Here is a 14,229-nt window from a genome sequence, read left to right as displayed (position 1 = left end):
CAGAAGGCTGAGTATGCGGGGGGGGTCAGGGGAGAGGGCTGGGTGGGGGGGTTCAGGGCAGAAGGTTGGGTGAGGGGGTTCAAGGGTCAGGGCAGAGGGCTGGGGTGTATAGGGGGTGTAGGGCAGAGGGCTGGGTGTGTGTGTGGGTCAAGGGTCAGGGCAGAGGACTGAGGGTGTGTTGGGGTGCAGGGCAGAAGGCTGGGTGTGTGGGGGGATGCACAGCAGAGGGCTCGGGGGTGTGGGGGGTGCAAGGCACAAGGCTGTGTGTGAGAGGGGGTTCAACGGTCAGGGCAGAGGGCAAGGGTGTGTGGGGGATGTAGGGCAGAAGGATGGGTGTGTGGGGGGGTCAAGGGTCAGGGCAGAGGGCTGGGGGATGCAGGGCAGAAGGCAGGGGGGTTGGGGGTTCAAGGGTCAGGGCAGAGGGCTGGGGGCATGGGAGGTGTAGGACAGAAGACTGGGTGTGTGGGGGGAGGTCAGGGCAGAGGGCTAGGGGTGCGGGAGGGTGCATGGCAGAATGCTGGGGGTGGGGTCAGGGAAGAGGGCTTGCGTGCTCGGCTCATAGAGGTGCTCCCAGCCCCCTTCCCTGAGCGTCTCATGGCAGGGGGCTGGAAGGAATATGCCCTGTTCCACCCTCTTCCCCATGGCTCCGTCCCTACCTCTGTCTCCTCTACGAGCTGAGCTGCGTGCACGCTGCCACTCTTCCCCCTCGCTAAGGCCATCAGCTGATTGGTGCAGGGACGGAGAGGGGGCATGGCAGGAAAGCACCACAGTGGGGGAAGAAGCAGGGGAGCGGGAAGCCTGGCTGCCATAGAACCAAGCTTCTGCCTCCTGCCCCTGCAGGGGAGAGCGGTGGGCAGGGGGGCTGGGAGCCGGAACCGCAGCAGGCGGCTGTGTGCTGCTCAAAATCGGCTCACGTGCCGTGTTTGACACGCGTGCCCGAGGTTGCCGCCTCCGGTACAGATTTTGCTTAGACAACATCCTAAAATAAGCTACAAACTGACATGGAACATACTAGAGGGCACCAGCAGTTTGCCTGTGTATGACACACCAGTGTTGCCAGTTTTCTCGTGATCTGGTATTGCTCTTAAAGCCCCTGCTCTTGGAGTCATGTGATTACATTAAAATCTCAGCTTTTATTAAAAAAAAATACTGAGTTTCTAGCCCCCATGGTTGCAGAGGGAAGCTTGGAAATATGAAGCCTAAAGACTTAGGGTTGGTAGACTGTTGACCTGAGCTCAGACAGCCAAAAAACTTTTAAAACTTACAAAGTTAGTGACTGTGTTTCAGCAGAAGTACAGATGCAAAAGTAGCATTTCAGTCATTCTCTACAGGCTCTTTTTATTATTTATTTAAAACAGATGACAGGACAAGTCCCAGGATTAGAGACTGTTTCTTTGCAGGTGGTAAGAAGGAACTGAGTGGCAGTTCAATATACGCCATCTTCTCTGCCCTTGAGGGAGAGTAACATAAGGATATGCAGGGCACGTGTGTGATCCCAAAGAACATAGCTGGTTAAAAGATTAAGATTTGTTGTTCATGCAACACACACACACACACACACACACACACACCAAGAATGAGATCCACATTTACAGACACTTGAAGAACGACCAATATTAGAGGCTGGGTTGCAAGAGACTAGGAAGCTGGAGAAGGGACAGATCACCTGTGCTGTGGATGGGACGAAGAACAAGGGAAGGGTAAGGAGCTGAGAACAAGTATTCTTGTACTCTGCATTTTTCACAGTTATAGTATATTCTACATATGTGCTTTTGATCCTAGTTAAAAATAGCAAGTATTTATCATTTCTTGCAAAATTAATGGAAACTATTTTAAAGACTTAGTCAGAAAATACTCTATTTCACAAAATAGTGAATAATTCCTTCACAAGAAGAAACATTTCATGTATCCTCAAATCAGCTACTTTTACAAGACAGTATGAATCTGATATTATAGCATACTAACATGCAGGAAAAAAATACAGCCACAACCAATACTCATTAAATACTGTACAACACCATTTACAGTTTCAAACAGTCAATGAAAGGAAATGATATCAACTGCCATTTATCTACATATCCATGGATTTCAGTATAAAATGCTCATTTTGAATAAATAATGTTGCAGATGAATGCTGCAGGAGTTCGGTTCTTGAATAGTTCAATGCACTCTGGTCTTTTGTTAACTTTGTTCCATGCCAGCCATGAGTGACACAGCTAAAGACTCCACTGTGAATCAAAACAGATTAAAAAAATTAAACATTTTAAATATTCTTGGTTACATCACTCTGCAAAGGTTTACTGAAACTGTTAGTTTTATCACTTACAAGGCAGATGAGATTTCTTATTATTCAAAGTACAAACAACAATATCTGAGGGTTTAAGTCCCTGCAACAGGCATTTTCAATTTTATCCATTTCATTACCTGAAATAATGAGGGGCCAACTGAGGAGAGTTAATTTACTTTCACATGTTGGTGTGGAACCTTATCCTTAGCAAAAGGTGCAAAACTGAATAAATGTATCTTTATCCTTTGTAAATAAACACTATTAATACATCTACACTGAAAATAACCCCACCAGCCAAAAGATATAATATAGGACAAAATCTGCTTTCATTTAGATCAGTGCAAATACAGAGAAAATTCTCTTGAAACAGTAGACCTAATCTATGTTCTGCTCTGCTCCCATATTTATGCTTTTGAAATTAAAACCATGGTTTACTTTTGTATGCCCTGTCACTGTGACAAGCCAGTATCATTTAAGATAAACAAATTGGTGTTATTTTTGCACCACTACCCACATCATCATGTTTATTCATCCAAAGAAGCACCTGTTACTTAGGCAAATATTTTATTGCTAACTTTAGAAATATTTAGTGGGTGTAACGTTTATACTGAAAAAGTAGGAGAGTCATAGTTAAAAGTTTGTGACACTGCTGCATAGAGATTATGTTCTCACAGTCAGTTGAAGGGTTTAAGAATAGTGAGGTTCTACCAATGTTTGTGGCATGTTAAAATTGTCAGGGCCAACATAAAATGGAACTTTTGACTCCTAACGTATGTAACCATTAAAATGTAAATTACTCAGGCAGGCACTGCCTTCATTTGCCAACTAAGCACCATACAGGACTCTAATGCTGCATAAAACATAAACCACCACTAAAAACCACTGAATTGTTAAAATAGAGCATGGCATGTCATGTCATCCATTTTAGGTTGTCCACTCTGATGTCATAAAAGAATAAATATAGCAATTCTGCTTGGCCTACACCAGGCAATACAACATCTGAATAAAAGAAAATAATATGTTTAACAGTGATTAGCTCTGACTGCAAAACATCTTTTCATCACATACTCAACACCAGCCATTTTAAGTCATGTGTAGTCAAATCACTGATCACCAAATACTTTAAGTGGCATGTGAATTCCTTTGGCAAAGTTAGGATTTATGATATACGCCAATCATCATTTGCATGTCCCTCCCTCAGGGAATTAGGCAAAATGAAGGAAGTTTTGCTGTTCATAAATGACGTGAGGCACAAATGCTTTACAATTTTTGTTAAATAGTTTTATTAAAAGGGAATAGAAAATGCTTTGCCAATCTCTCTCTATGGACACACAAAAGCTTGTTCTTAAATTCAATTTAAAACATATTAAACATTAAAACAGCCTCACGCCTACAAACCCAGAAAAGCCTACTTGCTGAAAGAAACTTATAAATTAGAAGTGTCAATATAGGAAAAGCCTATTGTTTTAAAATTGTTCTGTATACTCACAATGAGGAAAAGAGCCTCTACAGACTGCTTTGTTTAGAACTGTTACAAGAAACATGTGACAATTTTTAAAATCTGATTCCATCTTCTCTATGGATTCCATCCTAAGAAAGAAGTGCAGTTTAATTTAAACAAATATAAAACGGATAAATTACTACATGGCTAGTCCTATATAAGATGACATATCCTTTCTTTCTAATAATGAATAAAAAGAAGGCAGAGATCATCTTTCAGTTGTGTGTGTACAGAGTGCCTAGCACAACAGGGCCCCAATCCTTGACAGGGGTTTCTAGACACTATCACAACACAAATAATTAATAGTGAGCTAACTCCACCCTCTGGTATGCATCTAACAACTATTAGGAAGAGCTACTGATCCTATGTGGAGTAAAGCAACTGTTCCAGTCTAGGAAACCTATCTTATGTGATGTGCTCTAAAGCGCCATACTGCTTCAAAGCCTAGAGTGAGAGAGCTACCTGGTGACTTGCTCCTCTTTTTCCCTGACACGGGGGATGGGTTCCACAGGCAAAATCAGAAACACTTGTCCAGGAGATAGATACCTAGAGCAGAATAACTCATATACACACCAGTACCAAAACAGTCTTGAAAATTAGGGGGTGGATTGGGACTTCAATAGGAACAGTTAGGCCAGCACTGAGCACTCCTGAAAATCCTGCCTTAGAGAAATTTCTCATTTTGCGCCTGTTGTTGGTGTCACTAGGCATAAATCGAGGTAGCTCGGGAGGGTGGACAATCATGAGTGTCGATGAAGCCCTCCTGCTCAGGCCTCAATGAACCATTGTTCCTCCATGTTAAACACTTTGTGTAACCTAGTGTAACCTAATGTTCTAATAGCTGCAAAAACGTAATGTCAGCAGTTAGTTTTCTGATTGTAACAGCCAGTTCCCTGCTGTAACACACTGGAGCCAAATTGAAGCAAGTTTCAAGGCCGCTTTTAGATACAGCATACATGTCTCTGTAGCAGAAAGGGGGAGAGGGAGGGGGAAGACAAAGGAGCGTGTGAGAAGAGAATGCTGCAGCCGGACAGAAGAGGGAGGGGAAACGGGGGATTGTTAGTCAGCAAGAAAAGTTCTCATGGGATATAAAGGAACAGACTGCTTGTTTTAGCTGTGCTTGATTTGAGGCATCAGCCTCCCTGCACCGCTTTGAGATCTCAAATAAACTTTGCTTGCTTCTCCACCCTGGTGTGTTTATTGGTGCTATGCACTCTGGGCAACGAACCACTGTTGCTTGCCTCGGGCACCCTCTGTGCCTGCAACACTAAGAATACATAGGAGGTATAAAGGAAAAAACAACAGAATACAATAATTTTAGGTTAACCTCATGTAATGCAAGTACTCTGCTTAAAAGTTTATCAGACTTAATATTTTTGATACAATGTGGGTCCTGAACTTTCTGGGTGAAACCCAGGCTCCGCTGAACTCAAAGGCAAAACTTGCATTGACTTTAACAGAACCAGGATTTCACCTTCTGAGACACAAGACAAGGCTACTATCACTAGCAGTCTACATCAAAAAGGAAGATTTACCGAGGAGCAAATAACAACGTAAGTTTAACTTTTCCTCTCTTCTCCTGCCTTTTTACCAGACCAGAATGAGTCCTTATTGGTTAAGCCTACAGTTCTCATAAACCAAGTAAATGAATGTTAGTTTAAAATCACAGGCACTAGAAATTAAGTCTCAGAAAAAAATGTAAGTACAAGCATGACCACTGAGCCTTTCATTTTATTAGTTTATAAGAACACATGATGAGAAATAAAAAAGTACTTCCATTTGTTGTTACCAACTACAGTCTTACAATTTTTTTTTTTCAATGTACCGGCCACCTTTTTCACTGAGAAACACATTCTGATTATACAACTAACGGGTGCCTGCAGCTGATAAGCTTCAACTCAAATTTTATCTTCATTAACAAAAGGTCATATTAGTTTCCTATTAAACATGCAAAGCAGAAAGATATACACCTCAAATACAACACTGGAGCTGTGAAATGATCACATTATAAAACATTATGACATATTACTTACTTCCAAGCTCCCAAACCAGCCTGCCAACGATCTGCAAACATCAGCACTAAATTCAGCACTTTCATTATAGCTTCTTTCACAAAACTAACCTAAGATATTAATGGGGAAAAATATAAGTAGTCCAGTCAGGAATTTATTTTTAAATTCAATAAGTACTTTGGCAGGCAAGACTCCATGACATTTAAATTAAGATTTCAATTAAAACAACCTTCAGGATACACTGTAATTCTCCCAGCTACAATATGTGCTTTGTTTACTGGATTAACTGTTCAATTAATTCTATGGTTGGCTATTTTGACAATAACTAATGTATCTAGTATTTGGGACAAAGTACTACAGTCCTACCCCATATACCAAGTGTATCATCTCTGAAGTTCCAAAGTTTCAAACGAATGCTGACATTTAAAACATCACACAAATTGCAGATGATGAAATTTCTTGTCCCTATTTATATTTTGTATACATCAGTGCATCATCCTAGTTGCTTTCCCACCACTGGAGGAACTTTTAATTCAGGTTAATGTAGATTATACAATCTGGTATATTTTATCACTGCATTTAAACCTGAAATTACTATTTAAAATACACTACCAATATTAGCTAAAGCTATTGCAAACTGGTACAGCCAGGCTGCCTCTACAACAGGGTTTTCAACCTTTTTTTCATTTGTGGACCCCTAAAAAATTTCTAATTAAGGTGTGGACCCCTTCGGGAATCTTAGACATAGTCTGCAGACCCCTAGGGATCTGCAGACCACAAGCTGAAAATCACTGCTCTAAAATACAACAGTTCAACAACATGACAGAGCTCTAGAATGGGTGGCATCTTCCTTTACACCCCCCCCCCACTTCATGCTACCCCAATAGAAATAATCTTAAATACATTTTTAGACACATTTCAAACAGCTTGTTTGAATCCCCTAAAAAATTTGGGGAGGGGTGGGCGGGGGGGAAACAAACCCGAAAAAATGGTTACTCACCCTGTGCAGTAACTGTGGGTCTTTGAGATGTGTCTCCCTGAGTGCTCCACTCTAGGTGTACTTGCATCCTCTGCACCTTTGACTGGAGATTTCTCATAGCTGTGTCTGTTCAGCCTGTGCATGTGTGTTGCTCCCTGCTGTTATATATCAGCACACAGGTAAACCACAGTTTCTTCTCTACTGTGTAGCAGAGACCTCCAAACAGAGAAGGACAGTGAGCAGTGGAGAAACCATAGGGACCCACATCTTGAAGAATTACTGTTACTACACAGGGTGAGTGACCATGTCTTCTTCAAGTAGTGTCCCTATGGGTGCTCCACTGTAGGTGACTACTGAGCAGTTCCCTTTAAGGAGGAAGGGCCTTCAGAGCTGAGTCTGGTATTGAAGAAAGTATAGCTGAGCCACACACAGCATCAGAAGCCAAGTCATGAGTCATTGCACAGCACTTAGCAAAGGTACATACAGAGGTCCAAGTTGCAGCTCTACTTATTTCACTGATGGGAACATTTTTGCAAAAGGCTGTAGAAGTGAAAACTGATCTTGAAGAGTGAGTTCATATGCCTGAGGGTGCTTGGAGATTACAAGATTGCATTAGCTGTTGCTTCCCATCAGATATCAACTTGGGAAGTCTTTGTTTAGAGACTGCAGACCCTTCTGATGTACCTGCAATCGAGACAAATAATTTGGGAGTCTTTCTAAACGCTTTAGTCCTGTCAAGATAGAAGGCCAGGGCTCTTCTGACATCAAGTGGGTTTAACAACATCTCCTTTTTGTCTAGGTGAGGTTTAGGGTGGAAGATTGGGAGATGAATGGGTTAGTTAATATGGAACTTGGAAGATATTTTTGGTAAAAACTTGGGATGTGGTCTTAATGTTAACTTGTCTTTGAAAAGTTATGTGAAAGGGGGGTATGCCATAAGGGCCCCTATATTCCTAACTCTTCATGCTGATGTGATGGCTACCAGAAATGGCGTTTTCAATTGAGAAATGGAGGAGTGAGCAGGTAGTTATTGGTTCAAACAGAGAATCCTGTAAGACATTTAAGAACCAGATTTAGGTCTCAAACCAGAGTAAAATGTTTGACTGGTGGAAATAGATTTCCGAGACCCTTCAGGATCCTCCTCGTCACTGGCTGGGTGAATACAGAATAACACTCTATTGAAGAATGGAAAGAAATGGTTATTTATAACAACTGTGGTTCTTTGAAATATGATGCAGACATGTATTCCACCTAGGTGTGTACACACGCAGTACACCGAGCCAGATAATTTTGCTTAGCAGTATCCCTAGAGGGGTGGCAGTCACGCCTAATGACCAGCCCCATCTCTGGCAACATGAAGCAGAGTCTCCCTGACCCCCCATCAGTTCCTTTACACAGAGACTGGACTCCAATGCAGCGGATGGAGGTCAGGTCATGGAATACACATCTGCATCTCATCTCAAAGAACTACAGTTGAAGAAGAAATGGTTACTCACTGTAAGTAAATGCAGCCATGTATTCCAATTATATGACTCACAAGCAGTACCCACCCCAGGAGGTGGGGCTCAGAGTCTACCTAAACAAGGATTGCAAGACTGCCTACCAAAACTTGCATCCGCCCTAGAAGGTGCGGTTACTGCATAATGGTTCATAAATATATGTATGGACAACCATGTAGCAGCCCTGCAAATCTCCAATATTGAGACGTCACTAGGAAGACTATTGACATGGCTTGCACGCTCACAGAGTGAGCTCACACCTGATGAGGAGGCATAGACTAAGCTATTTCATATGAAGTCTTGATACAGGATGTTATTCATTTAGAAATCATCTGTGAAGAGACTACTTTCCCCTTCACATGATTTGCATATGACATGAACAGGTGAGGTGAGGCACAAAACAGTTTAGTCCTGTCCAGACAGAAGGCTAGACATTGCCTGACATCTAATGGATGGAGATGCTGCTCCTCCGGAGATGAATGCAGCTTAGGAAAGAACACAGATAAATATACCACCTGGTTCAAATAGAACCGAGAAACCACTTTAGACAAAAATTTGGTGTATGGTTGTAAATTCACTTTGGCCTTGGAGAATTGTATATAAAGGAGGCTCTGCCATTAGAGCATGCAACTCTCATTCTCTTCTTGCAGATGTTATCTGCTACGAGGAATGCAGTTCTCTGACACAAAAGTGGAACAGTACAACATGCCAGTGGTTTGAATGAAGGCCCCATTAAAACTGCTAGGATCATGGTAAGGTCCCAAAGAGGAACCAGCTCTTGGACCAGAGGATAGAGATGAAGACGCCCTGTCATAAACAGATAGCTAAGGGTTAATGTTCTTTTACCTATAAAGGGTTAACACAGGGAACCAAACACCTGACCAGAGGACCAATCAGGAAACAAGACTTTTTCAAATCTGGGTGGAGAAAAGTTTTGGGTGTGAGTCCTTTGTTCTTGGTCTCTCTCTCCTCTCGGCTTTGAGAGTGATTTTTCTATCTCCAGGCTTTCTAATCTTCTGTTTCCAAGTTGTAAGTACAAGGATAGTAAGACAATAGGTTTATATTGTTTTCTTTTGTATTTACATGTGTGTAGTTGCTAGAATGTGTTAAATCGTATTCTTTTTGGACAAGGCTGTTTATTCATTTTTTTTCCTTTAAGCAATTGACCCTGTATATTGTCACCTTATTACAGAGATCCTTTTATGTCCTTTTTTTCATTCTTTTTATATAAAGTTTTCTTTTTAAGACCTGTTGGAGTTTTTCTTTAGTGGGGACTCCAGGGAATTGAGTCTGCAGCTCACCAGGGAATTGGCGGGAGGAAGAAGTCAGGGGGAAAATCTCTTTGTGTTAGATTTACTAAGCCTGACTTTGCATACCCGCTGGGGGAGGGGGAAGAGAGATTAGCTCTCTCGGTACTTGTGTTTCCAGAACTGGAAACAGGGAGGGTAGAATCCCTTTGTTTAGATTCACGGAGCTTGCTTCTGTATATCTCTCCAGGAACCCAGGGAGGGAACACCTGGAGGGGAGGAGGGGGAAGGGAAATAGTTTATTCCCCTTTGTTGTGAGACTCAAGGAATCTGAGTCTTGGGGTCCCCCAGGGAAGGTTTTGGGGAGACCACAGTGAGCTAGGCACTGTATAATTCTTAGCTGGTGGCAGCGATACCAGGTCCAAGCTGGTAACTAAGCTTGGAGGTTTTCATGCTAACGCCCATATTTTGGACGCTAAGGTCCAGATCTGGGAAGAAATGTTATGACACACTCTTTTAAGAATTTTGCTACCACAGTATTGGAGAAGACTGATCTTCCCTTAATGGGGGATGAAATGCCATTATCACTGCCAAATACACCCTCAATGAGCTAAGTGCAATTCCCAGCAACTAAAGGTGCAGCAAGTACTCCAGGAGGTCCTGGAAGGAAGCCAGTGTTCGCTGAATTCTGTGGGCCAATCACCACACCAAAAACTGCTTCCATTTTGCTGAATAGGCTATACTGCTAGAGGGTTTTCTACTGCTGACTAGGACCTGTGGAACAGCTGCTGAACACTGCTCCTCATTTAGCCAAGCAGCAGCCATGCCACGAGATGCAGGGAACTGAGTATGGGATGGAAGGTGTGTCAGTGATTCTCTGCGAGTAGGTTGCAATGAAGAAGAAAGAGATATGGGATGCTGAATTGATAATGTGAGAAAGTTGGAGAACCAGCATTGCCTTGGCCATACTGCGGCAATGAGAATAATCTGTGGGATGGTCAGGATCAGGGGGAAGTGTACAGGAGAGCAGACTACTAGCTGAGATGGTAACCATTGGATAGGGATTCCGGACTGAGGATCCCTCTAGAGCAGAACAGATTTACATTTCCTGTTGTCCCTAATGGCAAACAGGTCAATCGTTGGAATGCCCCAAACTCCAAAGGTGACCCAGAGGACATTTGTTTTCAAAGACCACTCATGGCTCAGGGAAAAATTCCTGCTGAAAAGAGTCTGTGAGATGAGTCTAGATTCTGGGCAAGGGGCTGGCTATCAGACTGATACTCTCCTCAATGCAGAACTGCCACAACCTGATTGCCTCTTGGTAGAGCACCCTGGAGTGTTTTCCCCCTTGCCTGTTCACATAATACATCATGGTGATATTGTCGGTAAATATGTGAACCACTGAGCCCCCGATATGGTCCAGAAAAGTGTGATATACATTGTAGATGGCCCAAAACTCCAGCACTTCGATATGCAATGAAGGCTACAGCTCTGATCACAGTCCTTGAACTTTCAGCAACTCCAGATGGGCTCACCAGCCCATCTTGGAGGCATCAGAGACAAACCTGGATGGTATGAGCTGGATGAAGGGAGTACTCGGACAAATGTTCTCCAGGAGCATCCACTCCAGCAAGGAATCCTGGACCAGTGGAGGGAGATGGACCAATTTCTCCAAGGAGTGAAAAGTCAGATTGTAAACTGCCCTGAGCCACATCTGATGGAGGCAAAGACACAACCTTGCAAACTGGACCACCTGCATGCCAGCAGACATGTAGCCCAAGAGCCTGAGATACATCCAGTGCATCATGGAAAGCTGAGATTGCAGACTAAGGAAAAGGTAGCAAATGACTGAAAATGGTCTGTCAACAGAAATGCTTCAAACTCGGAGAGTCTGTTAGGGCCCCAATGAAATCCATTTTTTGAGTGGGAACCAAAATTGAATTTTCAGTGTTTAGAATGAAACCCAGATGGTTGAGCAGACACAGTGTAATATTGATGTCCCCCCTCTGGACTTGCCTCTCAGTATAGCCAGTCGTCCAATATAGGAAGATATTGATTCCTTTCTTCCTCAGTTATGCTGTCTCCAAGAACATGCATTTGGTAAAAACCCAAGGGGCAGAAGAGAGGCCGAAGGGCAATACCATATACTGAAGATGGAGCTCTGCTATGATGAATCAAAAGAACTTTCTGTGGCCTAACAGGTGTCCTGAAGGTCCAGGGCAGAAAACCAGTCATTCTGAGACAACGTGGGGAGGATAGTTAATAGAGTGACCATTTGGAACCTCTTGTATCAGATATATTTGTTAAGGCCTCGAAGGTCAAAAATGAGTCTTATCCTCCCTCGGATTTGGCAATAAAAACTATGACCCCAGTGTTCCAGCAAAACCTCCTCCACCACTCTCAAAGCCAGTAAAGAGTGAACCTGCTCAAGGAGCAGTACCTGGTGAGAGGGGTTCCTGAAGAGGGACAGGAAGGGATGGACAGGGACTGGATGGCATAGCCAGATTTGACAGTGCCTAGGACCCAGCTGTCATTGACGATTGAACCCCATGCATTGTGAAAGGCAGCCGTCCTGTCCCCAAATGGAAGGGACGAGGAGAAAGGAATGATGACTGGAACACTGCTCTGGACCAAGGAGTCGAAATGGATGCTTAACTGTGCCGGGGAGGGCACGTGCACTGGCCAAACCCCACACAAGACTGCCTCCCTCTATGGGATCCATGCCCCTTTCTGCCATAGTCCTGCTGTCTTGGGGGAGGGAACGGCTGCCCAAATGTGCGCTGTGGATACTGCTGCTGTTGACAACCACAGTGGTGCCTCTGCACTGTTGGTGTATATTCTCCCAAGGGCTGTTGGGTAGCGTCCTTGAAGAACTGCAAAGTCTCATTTGTCTTATCCCAAAGCTGTGTTTGGCCAAAGGGCAAATCCTCTATGGCCTGCTGCACATTGAGAGTTATACCCAAATTCTGCAGCCAGGAAGCCCTTCTCATAGCCACTGCAGTGGTCATCACTCTGACCGAAGATTCTAGCACAGACTGCAACAAAATCTTAGTCACCAAGCAGCCTTCAGTGACAAATGCCCGAAATGCCTCTCTCAAGGCTTTTGGCAGCTGGTCTGCAAACTTAGACATAGCCATCCAGTTCACAAAAGTCATACTTGAACAGCAGTGCTTGCTGGTTAGCAATCTGCATCTGCAAGGAAGAGGAGGTATAAATCTTCCTGTCCATCAGGTATATTCATTTAGAGTCCTTATCCTTGGGAGTGGGCGTGTACCTGCCCTGAAAGGCTCTATCATTCACCACAGTTACAACCAGGGAACGTGGGGCTTGATGGGAGTGAAAACCCTCACATCCCTCCACCAGAACAAAGTAGCACTTTTCCTTGTGCTTTGCTGCAGGCGGTACCAAAGCCAGCATGCTCCAGAGGACCGTAGCAAGCTCAAGGAGTGCATCGTTAACAGGGAGGGAGACTCTCCCAGGGATAGATGGCTGCAGATAAGCACTAACTTCTGGGTGTTCTCTTCAAAGAGCTCCGTTTGAATACCCTGCAAAGCAGCCACACACTGCAAAAGGTCCTAGTATGCCTTGAAATCCTCCAGTACTGAAGGGGAGGAAGAGCCAGGCACCGCTGAATCATCCAGGGATGAAGACGAAATGGTTAACTGTGCCAAAACTAGACCTTGCTCCAGGACTGATGAACCTGGATGGGACCACTATGGAGGCTCTGTGAGGGGAAGGCTTATTGGTGCCTGGGCCTGTAGTAGATCAATGATATCACCATAGACCTGGTCGGTTACCTCACCTTCAAGTGCGACAAGGAATGGGATCACCATGACTAAGTGTCTGACGGATTTCATGGAGGCCATTGGTATGGATAAGGCATGGTGGCCAGCAGATGCAAGGCCAGGTGGCCCTGTCCCAAATGTGAGATGAACACCAATCCCAGTACCCATAGCACTCCATAAATGGTCCCCCAGAGTGGGTCAGGTGATGGTCAGCGAGAGAAGGAAGAGCCTAACCTGGATGCTGAAGAGTAGTGGGCTTCAGGGGATAAAGGTGAAACCATCCATCAGGCTGCAAGCAACTGGTCTGACTAATCCATAGCTCAAAATGAAGGGAGCGAGCGCCAGCAGCAGAAATGGTACCAGCAGCACCAAGTATGCTTCCTTCATTTCTGGTGCAAGAAGTATTGTTGACGCCAAAGTTGGCAGCAGTACCAAGGTAACTGATGATGCTGAAGAGGAGGGCAATGAGTGCCGACAGGGTAACGCTGGCAGTGCCAGGTGCAGGGATGCTAAAGAAACTCCCGGTGCTGGAGAGGTCCTTCACACCAAGCCCAGGAGCAGCCCCCATTTCACTGACTGTGAAAGAGAAACAACAGAGTATGGTGCTGACAGACCCACAGGTTCAGCAGCCTACCCAGCCAATAGGAAGATGAAGGAAGCAGCCCTGGCAAAGTCCTGGACCACGGGCAAGGTCGGGACAGAAAAGCAGAAGTCCATTGCTACGAGATGCACCACCAGCGTGGAAAGAGACAGTGCCAGTATTGCCCTCATTAGTACCGGACTCAACGGATATCCTGGGGCTGGAACCGGAGACAACAGTACAAGGTCCCTGACCTCCTTGTGTGGTACCAGGGAGTGGTTGATGGGATGGGGCACTGGCATTCACCCAGGCCTAATCCATGCTCCTTCTGAAGGAGGG

The 14,229-nt window shown here is 44.3% G+C and overlaps 1 protein-coding gene across 7 annotated transcripts in view; it reads right to left on the bottom strand.

Annotated features, from left to right (window-relative positions):
- Window positions 1-1,318: 1,318 nt before the first annotated feature.
- Window positions 1,319-14,229, bottom strand: part of TUBGCP5 (tubulin gamma complex associated protein 5) — a 49,302-nt gene continuing 36,391 nt past the window's right edge. For 5 of the 7 annotated variants that reach the window (XM_050919364.1, XM_050919380.1, XM_050919408.1 and 2 more), the window contains 3 exons: window positions 5,822-5,910; window positions 3,777-3,877; window positions 1,319-2,228 (listed from right to left, as the gene is read on the bottom strand). In XM_050919364.1, the coding sequence (XP_050775321.1) occupies window positions 2,182-2,228; window positions 3,777-3,877; window positions 5,822-5,910 (237 nt within the window). In that variant the 3' untranslated portion in view covers window positions 1,319-2,181. Of the gene's footprint in view, window positions 2,229-3,776; window positions 3,878-5,821; window positions 5,911-6,800; window positions 6,996-14,229 lie in introns of those variants that run through there. The other 2 variants (XR_007768727.1, XR_007768728.1) reach the window with 2 other exon arrangements.

Source organism: Gopherus flavomarginatus, chromosome 1 (assembly GCF_025201925.1).
Source record: "Gopherus flavomarginatus isolate rGopFla2 chromosome 1, rGopFla2.mat.asm, whole genome shotgun sequence".
Taxonomy (NCBI): Eukaryota; Metazoa; Chordata; order Testudines; family Testudinidae; genus Gopherus; species Gopherus flavomarginatus.
The sequence above is the reverse complement of the archived record's forward strand: the minus strand, read 5'-3'. Positions and strand labels throughout refer to the sequence as shown.